General features: G+C 50.8%; 1 protein-coding gene across 1 annotated transcript; it reads left to right on the plus strand.

The window, feature by feature from the left end:
- The first annotated feature begins 1,209 nt into the window (after positions 1-1,209).
- On the plus strand, positions 1,210-5,551 carry LOC107513009 (UL16-binding protein 1-like). The gene is made up of 5 exons (XM_036222609.1): positions 1,210-1,614; positions 2,243-2,479; positions 2,739-3,014; positions 3,658-3,889; positions 5,072-5,551. Exons 1-4 carry the CDS (start codon positions 1,224-1,226, stop codon positions 3,879-3,881), a joined length of 1,128 nt encoding a protein of 375 aa, XP_036078502.1. The 5' UTR covers positions 1,210-1,223; the 3' UTR covers positions 3,882-3,889; positions 5,072-5,551.
- The last annotated feature ends 6,330 nt before the right edge of the window (positions 5,552-11,881 follow it).

An 11,881-nucleotide genomic window follows, 5' to 3' on the forward strand; every position in this document is an offset into this window, starting at 1 on the left:
GAGTGCCGACCTTAAGACCAATAAGGAGGCCAGGCGTGATCCCTGTCCTATAGTCATTGAATAACAGTCTGGTCTGAAGACTTTCTGTAAATGACTAGCTACTCCGTATTTTAGGCTATGCAGACCATACGTTGTTTTGCAACTACTCGATTCTGCTGTTGTAGCTGGAAAGAAATTACAGGTGCTACATGAGTGAATGAATCTTGCTGGACCTGCCTGCCACCAGGGTCCTATGACCCCTCAGAATCTAGGATCTTAGAGGTACCTGTGGTAGGACGAGGTGCAATGGAGACTCAAGGCATCTCAGGGGAGCAGTGAGCCCGGAGGGGAGGTGGGGGTTCAGTGAGAGCCTAGGGTGAACATTGAGCCCAGCATGGTGGCAGGCTCGGAGCAGGCCTGAGTGAGGGGCGGGGTCTGGGGGATCCGAGGTGCCACAGGTTGTCCAGGCAGTGGTGTGGGGCGGTGTGGGGGTAATGTAGGAACAAGGCAAGAACACTAAAATGTTGGTTCAGCCAAGGTATGTTCGGAGACTGCAGTAAGCTGATCAGGCCCTACAGCCAGACCAGGAGAGAATCTGCTAAACAAGGAAAGATTTCTGCTGTCATTGCTAACGACGCATTTCCCCACCCAGAGAAGGGAAAACAGGAAAAGGGAGTCTTTAAGTGGCTCCCTACGCAAAATAAAATCATTCTCTGTGCCTAAAACCATGCGGACCTCTGGGTCAGAGGCTGGAAATTGCCAGCCGGTCTTTCAGGCTATACACACTCATCCTTCTTCACACTTTGTCCAAAGCAAAGGAAAACGGGCAAACGAAGTCTTCGAACTCTAACTCACAGGAATGACCTATAAACTGAACACCCTGGCGCTCCTCTCAGTGCCTTACTCTGTCTCTGCCACTGTCCCCATCTGTCTCCATTGTCTCTTCCCTCCGAGTCTCTCTGACTGCTCTCTCTTTGCCTCTGAGTGGAGAACACCCTCTGTCTATGGAGTGTTACCCTCTTCAATGAAACTTTCCTTTCCACTCTAACTTTGTCGTGTATTCGAATTCCTTGCGGCCAAGGACCCTCTCCTCTCTCAACACAGGGCCCCACGTCTGCTGGTCCCACCTGCGCCTCAGAAGCACAACTGCCCCCTCTTCCAATCACAGGCCCAGCTCCTCCCGGCCCCGCCCTTATGACTCGCATAAAGGGTGCCTCTCTTCGCCTGGCCTAATATCTGGTCTAATGCTGCTGGAATCCCCAGGAGGCGCGGGCGTGATCACCAGCAGGGGCAGCGCTAGGACCCCGCCTACTACCTTGCATCGGCTTCGCCCCTGTTGCCCCTGCTTCGGCACCGACGGTCTGGACTTGTCAGGCGCTGACATTCAGCCTCTGCCACGCACTCTTCCCTCTGGCCGGCGGCCACGAGCCCAAGAACACTTTTCACCGAAGTCGCTTTTGCCAGAAGAGGGAGGAAGTTGGAAACACCCCGGCCGCTTTCCCGGCGCTCCGCGCCGATCAAACTCCCTGCCGAAGCGGTCACCCTCCCGGCTGCTCGTCGCCATGGCGCAGAAGTTGAGTCTTCTCCTGCTCCTGCTCCTGTTTCGGCTGCGGGACTGTTCCTGGGCGCGCCCCGGTGAGTCGGGATGCAACAGGGAGTGGGGCGGTAGGAGGCGGGGGCAGGAAGGAAGCAGGGGAGGGGTCGGGGCATTAAGGCAGGGGGCCGGGATTGATTGCCCACGGGGTTCGCGACCCTTTCCATCGGGTGGCGCGGCCGCCCCCTCCTCAATCTTCTCTGGGGGCTCTTTTCCGCTTTGGCGACCTTCGGGACTGGTTGTCGCCCTTCGGGCAAAAAGTCTGATTGATAAGGAGAAAAAGTGCATTTGGGCAAATCGGGAAGTGGGGAGGGGAAAAGGGAAGGAGAGAAGGGGCGGCACGTAATTCTCCCGAGGCACCCCCACCCTGCACGTGAGCTTCCGGGGCGGCGGGAGCCCCGGCCCAGCGCGGCGACCCCTGGCGTCAGGACACGAGAGCTTTTGCCGGATCGCGACCCAAGAACAGCCATATGCCCCTGCCCTCATCACAGCGCTTTCCGCGCTCGAACCCTCCACCCTTGACCTTCTGAGCGAGCTCTGCCCGCAGACCACCCATCAGGGCTCTGCCAGCTCAGCCGTCAGAGGGAATCTCTCGCCATCACGGAGATGGGGACAGGTGCCTGTGTGTCATGTCTTCCAACCCCAATTGCCACCTGCATTTCTTCACAGATGCTCCCTCTATTGGCTGTAACTTCACCATTACTCCTAATCAGTCCTCATGGTGTGAATTTGAAGGCCAGGTCAACGGAAACACATTTCTTTGGTATAACTGTACTCAGAAAGGCAAATGTGAATGTAACATTCTGTCGATGCCGAGACGAGCCAGGGAGACCTGTAACAGAGAGGAGGAAGAAACTCCGAAACTGTTGACGGAAGAATTTAAAAAGATGCTGTTTGACACGACAGGTAAGTATTCTACAACCAGCAGCAAGTGTGCTCGGCCCAGGGCAGATGTAGAAAGGGTTTTGCAGCGATGGGGAGCGATGAGCTTATGTAAATATTGGCAGTTGGTCCCAGCGAGAGTCCCGCAGCCAGGCCGAGCACAGAGGACGGGGAAAGGTTAGGTAAAAAGGAGGGTACGGAGGGCTGGCCACCAGCTGGGGACAAAGCATCTGTAAAGATCCAAGGCTGACCTGTTTCCTGTGTGTGTCGTGGGGGGGGACAGGTCTTCACACCCTGCGGATTGAGATGACGTGTCAGCGGGAAGACAATGGACGCTTCTATGGATCCTGGTACTTCTACGACAATGAAACTAGAGCTCTCCGCTTTGACTCAAAGAACGGAAAAAGGACACGGTTAAATTCTAACGCCGGACTCATCAACAACACATTGAACCGACACGAAGATGTGATTGGTTACCTTCTTAGGAAGCCAAGTGAAATATGTAAGAGTTGGTATGAGAAAGTGTGGACTCACCAAGACAATGCACTAAACACAGCAGGTAACTGAGCAGTAGGTCTCTTGAAATGACAGTGACCTACCCCACTCTGTGGTGTGTGTGTGTGTGCGTGTGTGTGTGTGTGTGTGCGCACGCGCATGTGTGTGCTTATTGATCCTCCGCAGTGAGTTCTTCTGGGGAGAATCACGGCCACAGGCGTGTTCTACCTTCCTGCCTCTCCCCTCCTCGCCTCCTACATCTCGTCCCCACTGCACAGGCCTTTGGACCACTCCTCGTGGATTTCTTGCTGAGGGCAGCATTCTCCTTCCAGAGCTTTCCTTTCCAGACCTTTTCCTCACTTAGCATTGCTTTTCTTTTTCTTCTCACCTCGTCCATTTCTAGAATCCTCCATAGCACGTGAAAGGACAACTACCGAGAGGACTTTTCTACCACCTCCTCTTCTGTCACTGCAGGAGTGACTGGATGTATTGTAACCCTTCTTTTCTTCATGAGCTGTATGAGCCCCAAGGGGACAGGGGCCACCTCCTTTCTCGGTTCCATCCCCAGCATGTGTCCCAGCAGCTGCCACAATAGAGGGACAGAAACCGTCCGTGTTTTAGGATTTGCGGGGGCAGCAGGAGCTGAGGAGGCACCTCCTGTGATTTGGGGTCTGGACGAGGCCGTCACTCTCGTGTTTCCATTGCAGCCCCAGTAACCTCAGGACCAACCACAGAGCCACCAACCAGGGCTTCAGGACCAACGACAGAGCCACCAACCAGTGCTTCAGGACCAACCACAGAGCCACCAACCATTGCTTCAGGACCAACCACAGAGCCACCAACCAGTGCTTCTGCTACGGACCAATCCAAGAACGTGAATATCACCTTGATCCTCGGGATCACCTTTATTGTAATTGTCTTCATGTGCTGAAGAGACAGGTACTGAGGGCAGAATTGAGTAGGAAGGGAGGGGCAGATGGCCTGGAGTGAGGACAGGGAGCAGTGAGTTCCCAGCCTAACACCTGTGCAAGGGGCCTTCCCTGTGCAAATAAGACCAGGCCTAAAGACTTCATATCACCTGAGGGCATCACTTGGACAAGCTCAGCCCTGAGTTCTGATATCTCCTCACCACGGGGAGGGACAGGGGCCCCATCATGGCTCCAGGCCGTTAGCCATTTCATCCCGACTCAGACTCTGTGTCTGGAGAGTCTGTTTGGGCCCCGAGTGTGTGGTGTGGGGACAGCGGGCACACACGGCATGGGCGGTGTTCACATTCGGCGGAGAGCAGCATGTGGCTCCGTGTGGTGTGTCCAGGGGAAGGGGCCTCATCCAGGGAGCTGAGAGGAGAGAGGCCTGGGTCTGATCCCAGGAAGTGGGCGGAGGCCTTACAGACCCAACTCAAAAAGCTGGACTTTATGGCCGTGTTCCCACAGAAAGCGGCGTCATGGACACGGTGTAAGATAGAAGGCAAGCAGTAGGGACCGTGCACGACGAGTTAGAGAGAGGCCAGTTCTCAGTGAACGCAGTATTCCTGGCTGAGCCCAGGGACAAATCACCTGACAGCCAGCTCCCAGCACACTGGAGAGAGAGATCCCTGAGGGGCTCTGCCTTGAGCAGAGGTGAGTAGGGAGACAGGTGTGGCTGAGCTGCTGCTGATGCTCACAGCTGAGCTGTGACCAGGAATGGGTGGGGCAGGGTGAGACCGGCATACTGAGAGCTATGGGTGTTGCCAGCTAAGAGGCCGGGTGAGAAGAAACACCCCAGGCTAGAGGTGTCAGGATGCAGGGCCCCTTCCCCATCAGAGCTCCCACCTCGTCCCTTAGGCCCTCCCCTCACAGGGAGAATCCAGGCCTTAGTGAAGGGAGCAGATTGATTCACTACTGGCTTTTGCCCTGAGCCCAAAAAGTCTGTAGCAGGGCCTGGGGCTGACTCTTTAGGTGCCTAAGCGGGGAGGAGGTGGGTATTGGCTGCTGGTCCCAGGGCAGAGGTGGTAGGTGCAGGGAAATTCATGACCTCTGTGAGGGCAGAGCCCAAGGGGGCAAGTGACTGGGTGCGGCATCCCCAGGGAACTGACCCAGGATTTCCTCAGCCACTGGGACCAACGCTCGTTCTTTCCTGCAGGCGAGCGACGCAGACAGGAAGCCCAGTCGTGTATCCCTCTCGGCGACTCTGACTTTGATTGGCGGCCTTGGATGACCAGCTGTCTGTTTATAAGGCACTTTACATCATGATGAGCAGTAGATGCAACAACTCATGTGCTTTGTTGCATTTGCTGATTTTCTTATGTAGTGGTTTTTTTTGAAACCTATTAAACCTGTTTCTCTTAGCGCTCAGGGATGAAATTCTTGAATGAATTTTTAATTGCCTGAGTAGGAAAATCAGCGCAGAGGACATTTTCTATCCTTTCATTCTGGAAAATCAGATATTTTCTGTATCATGATTTGTTTGTGTAAACAAACAAATTCTTTTTGTCTTCTCAAAATCAAACCCACTATATTCATACGGAACAAAATTGCATTTTTAAATGTTTTTTTTAAAGTAACTTATTACTCTATAGTGTTTAAATAAACACTTGTATCATCTAAAAACTTAGTGACTCTGGAGTTTTGTTTTATAACGCAGTAGAGAATTTATGGCCTTTCACTATTTCTCCATGTTGTAGAGTCAATAGTACCAGTGATTCTACAATGTTTCCTGTGGAGAATGAGAATTTGCAGATCACTCTTAAGTTAACAAGCATCCTGTGTTGGTCTCAAACATGATCCTGATGATACTCGGATGCAAACCTGTCTTCTGGCCCTTAGGCAATGAGAATGTTTGTGGACTTGCCCTGTTCCCCAACCCCCAGCAGCAGCTTGCTGGGATCCCCCGCCAGACCCACCTGCTGCATTTACAATGTGGTCTTCACAGCAGACACATCACTACTTCTAAAAGCTGTTTTAATGCCCAGTGGGCCAAGCATCACTATCAAAATATATAATGAACTCCCACAAACAAGTAAGAATAAGTCTAATTCTCCTGCATCTGAGCAAATGCTTTGAGCTATCCAAACATGGTGAGTAAGCCTGAGAAAAGATTGGAAGTGTCCCATCATCAAGATAAAGCAACAGAGCAAGGGGACCTGCGGACACACCTGTGAGCCTGAGAGACTGTCAGTATGTCTGTAAGAAGCAGGCGAGAAGTTCAGCGTCAGGAGGTCTCTTCATTGTCAACAGGAGGACGAATGGAGTCACTGCTCTCACCTCTGGTTCACCTCGTCCCGACAGTGGGCGAGGGTTGGTCCTACCGCATGGAAGTGCCAGTGTTCGTCCCAGGCTGACAAACAAGGACCGGAGAGCATGTAGGCATTTGGGTGTTTATTCCAGTGTTGTGGGTGGTTGTTCCAAAATGCGAACAATAAGATATTCTACTAAAACAGAATGTACATTTCACAGTCGTTAGTAGCTTTACATTTCTCCTACTTCAGGCAAAATACTAAACTATCAAAAATGAAACCTCCAAAATTCCAGATGAAAAATGTTTAAACCTTACCTGCATACATATGATTGATTTATCAACAACATAATTTACATGTAATCAGATATTGTTTTGCCGGTTTTATGTTTTTATCGAGGCAAAATATACATAGAGGAAAGGTGCATAAAGAACAATAGTCTTAAGTCTCCAGCTTGATAAATGTTTTCTTATGTCTTAGCCGTACATTTTCCAATTCAAAGCTTTAAATATTCTTGCAAATGTTACAGCAAAAATCGAATACAGTACTGCTTTCCAAAGCGTGACGTGGGGTACGTGTGAGGTCTCTGAATGACTAAGATTCCCTGTGCAGCCTAAATGACGTCAAAACATGCTTTATATTCCTTCCCTTTGAATTCTATGTTACTGCTATTTGAATTGTACATCAAGAAATATGTTTTTGATAAGTCCTAGAGCCAGCATCTCGCCAGAGTAAGCCGTCTCCCGAAACACCCCAGGATTCTCGGCATGAGTCCATAGACTTCCTGCATGAGAACGGCCCACGAATAGGTCAAACATGTTCATTTTGTCACCCCCAGAGTGTCTTTGGTAGGTTTGGAGCTGGACTCAGAACTGATCCCTGAGGAGAGTCTCCCAGGAGAGGCTCTCAGGAAACGCTCTCAACCCCAGCCTGTGGGAGGGAGCGGAGGAGGCGAAGTGGGGACTAACCTCGTCTGGTCTGGGCCCGGGCTCGGTGTTGAGGGAACTGTAATTGCTTCGGATTTCTGAGCAAAGTCTCCGAGTCGAGTCGCAAGACCAGCGCAGCCCCGTTGGGCGTGGATGGACCCAGTGGCACCACTGGCAGCGGCCACGCCTCTGTGATCAAGGCCTGGACGAGTCCCCACCCACACCTCCCTGTCCACATTCCCCGCCTGCAGCTCCTCCATGGTGTCCCCACTTCTCATGATGGAACCTCCGCAGTCACAGACGCACAGTCCTCCCCAGCACACCTGTAGCCCTCACCTCACACTGTCACCCACACTGACTCTCCGTCTGCACACTCTCTGCCTCAGCCATTAGGAGGCTTCCCGTTTGCCCACATCCTCCCTGACTTGGGAACTTTGTCTTTTAGGTGCTCTGTATCCTAGCGTTGTGAGATGGTATCTCTTCGTGGTTTGAGCTACACCTCTCTGATGGCCAATGATATGAGCACCCTTTCATGGGCACAATGGCCATTTGTATTGTTCTTTGAAAAAAGGTCGATTTTTAAATTGGGTAATTTTTCACGAAGTTATTGAGTGTCAGACTTGTGTATATATTCCGGATATCAGCCCCTTATCAGAGATATGACTGGAAAATATTTTCTCTCATTCTGTAGGGTGTCTTATCCCTTTCTTAACGATTTCTTTTGAAGTAGAAACATTTTACACTTTAAAGAAGGCAAATTAATTTCTTATTAACTGTGTCGTTTGTGCTCTTGGTGTATTTAAGCACGTTCTGCCAAAGAGGTCCGACAAGATTTAGTCCTATGTTGTTTTTCATTCTTTCACCATTTTATTTCATAGACATTGTGTGTGTATGATCCATTCTGAGTTCATTTGTGTGTGTGGTGTGAAGTGTACCGGAATGTGCCACCCCCCAAACATTCGGCTTTGACATACCGGTTCTTCTGAGCTGTAAGATCGAGAAAATCAACCAAAGCGGGAGAGACGCCCTCTGAACTCCCCGTGTCTGGCTGAAGACAGACCCTCCCAAAGGAAGGCGGTCGGCCTCAGTCCCCTCCGTGGGAGTTCCTTCAACGCTAGAAGAAACAACCAAACACCTACGCGCTGTCTGGTTCGTGTTTGTCATCCTGGAACTAACACTGGTACCTGCGTGTAGCAGGACGAACCCTCAGCCACTGTCAACCAGGGGGGCCCGATCATGTCCCGGGAGAGATGAGAAGCGGACACCAGGCCCAGACAGACACTGTCTCAAACTGTCACTCCTCTCATCTATTATCCTAAGGACACATTTATCGTTCCTAAAAATCATTTATCTCCTCTAAGAGAACTGCACCCCCCCACACCCCACACCTGGCCTCACCTTTCCCTGTTAAATCATATTTAAATCTGGGTTCTAAGCTACCTCACAAGTTACTCATTTTTCCCTTGGTGCACGGGGTATTCATGTCAGTAAACTTCTGTTTCTTTTTTGGTTCGTTATTCTGTCTTGTATCAGAAGAGCTTCAGCCAAAAACTCTAAAAGAGAGAAAAATTATTTTCCCTCCCTTATAGGTGTGAAGAGGTCTAATTTCCTTCTTTTGCATGTGCTCTGGTTTGCTTGAGTCAGTCTCTATTGATTCCTTTTCCTCCTGATTATCGATCACATTTTCTTGCTTTTTAGGGGGTCCAGAAATTGTTTGACTGGACGCTTGAACATTAGGCTATTGCACATTGTTAAATGTCTGTGGCCCTTCAGCAGTAGGCTCAGGTAGCCAGGAGGAAGCTGGCCGTCTCCCCACGCACAGGTGTCTGGAGGCCCAGCCTCCTCGAATCTTTGCCCTTGACGCTGAGCTTCTGAACCCTGCCTTTCGCCTTTCTGGTGCTCCTCAATCCCAGTTGCCACCAGGAGTGCAATACCGCCTCACCTCAGCCTGCTCGGTGGGGGCACTTAAGTTCTTCCCAGTCACCTTCCACCAGGGGTCAATGTCAGAGCCCTGTGCCTGCAGCTCTGTGGATGGGAGCCCCTCCATGTGACGATCTTCTGCACCCAACACGCTGCTGCACTCCCTGGACGTCCAGGTCTACACATTCCCTGTGTTATTGCTGCCACCACATCGGCTACAGCACAGGTCCTTTCTAGACCATGGACCAGGCCTGTGTCAGTCACCTTTAGCAAACAATCTGGGACACCATTGTTTGGTGTTTGAGTTTTCACCAAAATAGAAACAGACACGGGGGAACTTTTTAAGCAACTGAAAGGTTGCAAACGCTTCTTAATCAGTACATTGCTGCTCATTGAATCATAGATGGAGTAATTATTCTCCTTATCAAAAGCAATCTTAACTTTGGGTTCACTGAGAGCCCCAGTTTCATCAGCTTTTTGGTAAATCCACTTCTGAGATGAACATAACGTATTAGATTGGCAACGAGACTGTCATCGAGGGTCAGTTTTTGCCACCGGGGTTGGTTTGACGTAGTCGCCTTCTCATGGTCCAGAGAAGAAACATCAGATGATAGAGCCGATGTTATGAGAATAGGAAACTTGTAGAGCAAATCGTTTTATCTCAGAAACAAAAGTGTTTTCCTTAACGTTCTCGGGCAACCCTGGGTCGGATCACCAGGAGACGCTCCTCACCCAGGCCTTGTAGATCTTCGCGGGACCCCTCACGGGAGCAGGAGCCTGGTCTGCCCCTCCCCTCACGACACCACAGTGCCGCCTGTGCCAGCCTCCTCCCCCCAACCTCAGGCGACCGCCACTAAGAAAGTGCATCAATCCCATGTAGACGTGGATTAGGGGACAAGGGCTTGGGTGAGCCATGGCTCACATCCCCCACGTCCTTGCCAGACAGTGTCCTGCTCACTGGCCAGAGCCAGCCTGCTTCTCACCTTCCACGGTGCCTGATCCTCCCAAGCATTCTGACCTGATGGGACCGAGCAGATGAAGATTGCTGAGAAGATCCGTGCAGTCGACTAGACCGACTAGACCGATGCAGTCTGGTAAGCGTCTGGGTCTTTAACAATCCAGCGTGACGGGATCAGTGGTTCATGGGGGAAGGGCACTCCCGCGCTGAGGGAGGTGCTGTGGGAACAGAGCATGGTGGGAGATCCTGTGGCCATCATGGACATTTCAGACAGGAATCCGTCAATAAGTCAACTACTCTATCCATCTATCAAACTTTAAATTTCACACACAGACTCGCGTCACACAGAGAAGGCACAAGAGCCCTAAAGAGAGCCCCACGTCCTCCACACCCGGCCTCTTCCCAGCCGGCTCCAGCACTTTCTCCCAGCGTCCTGAGAAGCCCCTAAGCCAGTGCCCGCATCTCCCGTTGAAGTCTTCCTGACGTGCTCTGCCAGTTCCTTGTTGTTCTCTTAGGCTTCCTTGATCCTTCTGGCTCCAGGAGCAATGACCGTCCAGTTCATGTTCAGCGTGTCAAAGAGCCGGTGGGTCTGTTTCTTAATGCTGAACTTCCTGGACCCCCGGTGCCATGTTCCTCCACACGCTGACAGGACAACTTGGCCTGCAGCGCGGGAGGACCAGCCACCGCACACACTGACAGTGTCCTGACGCTTGAGAGCTCCACCACCTACCAGTAGGGAGACACTGTCTCCACACATTCAGGGGCCTGTGACCTCTGCATGACTTTCCCTTTCTTGCCGCTAGATCCACTGTGTCTCTGAGGAGGGGCCAAGGTCAGTTCTTGCCACAGAGACCCCCGCCCCCCGTCTGTGCCTGCTCCATCCTCTCTCCCGCTGGCCGTCCCCACTGCCCACCCCCGTCCCTCACTTCTTTCTGGTCCTGTTCTCCCCCAGGGTGATGACAAGCACGATCAAGGTCCTGATTGTTTCCACCTTACGTTCCGGGGATGTCGTATTTGGGTAGTACAGGGCAGGCAGTGGGTTTGAAAAATATAAAAATCAATAGTCACATTCACTCAGATTTTCACAAACAAAACTAGAAACCTGCACACAGCCAATTATGGGGCCCTCATGAGTTATGTCTACAGTGTGACGAGGGGCCTTCTGCTTACATCATGTAAGAAAGGAGTTGTTTTTGTTTTTTTATTTTTAACAGCTACAGCACCTGGTATTCCTAGGTGGAATCCCACTCAAGTACTAAGCAGGCCCGACCCTGCTTAGTTTCAGAGATCTTACGAGATCGCGCCCAATCGGGCATGTTCAGGGTGGCAAGACTGTAGTGAGGAGTTGCGTTTTAAATGACATAAGAAGTCTATGCAAATGTCCAAACCTTTGGCAACTTCTGCCTCTTCTTTACTTTTGAATCGGTTTCTATTTCTAGGTTTTCTCCTGATTATGGATCACATTTTCTTACTTTTTATCATGTCCAGAAATTTTTTGATAGGATGCTTGAACATTGTGAATTGTACATTCTTAAATGTCTATTTTTTTTTTTTTTTTAGGCAGGCAAAAATAAATAACTAGATAGGTCAATAGCAGTCTCTAAATCTTCATTTTCAGCGGTGGCATAGTTTTCGGATCCAGAGCAGGGGGTGGAACTAGAAGGTGAAAATTGAAAAAAGGAAGGAAAAAAATTAGCCCAATATTTCGTGCTATTCCACAAAAAGAAGTTGTGAATTTTTTGAGGTGTGTGTATGAGAGACTTTGAGGCTGTGTCTGCAGTGTACCACTGGGGCTGCAGATCCTTCCACCTAGGAGACAGTTACCCCGCACAACCGTAGTCACTTTAATATGACCCTAGAAGCAATGTAAGGATTCCTTTTGCCTCAGACCCCTGACAGCTTGAGTAGGCTTG

This window comes from Rousettus aegyptiacus, unplaced genomic scaffold (assembly GCF_014176215.1).
Source record: "Rousettus aegyptiacus isolate mRouAeg1 unplaced genomic scaffold, mRouAeg1.p scaffold_m13_p_1, whole genome shotgun sequence".
In the NCBI taxonomy this organism is placed as follows: domain Eukaryota; kingdom Metazoa; phylum Chordata; class Mammalia; order Chiroptera; family Pteropodidae; genus Rousettus; species Rousettus aegyptiacus.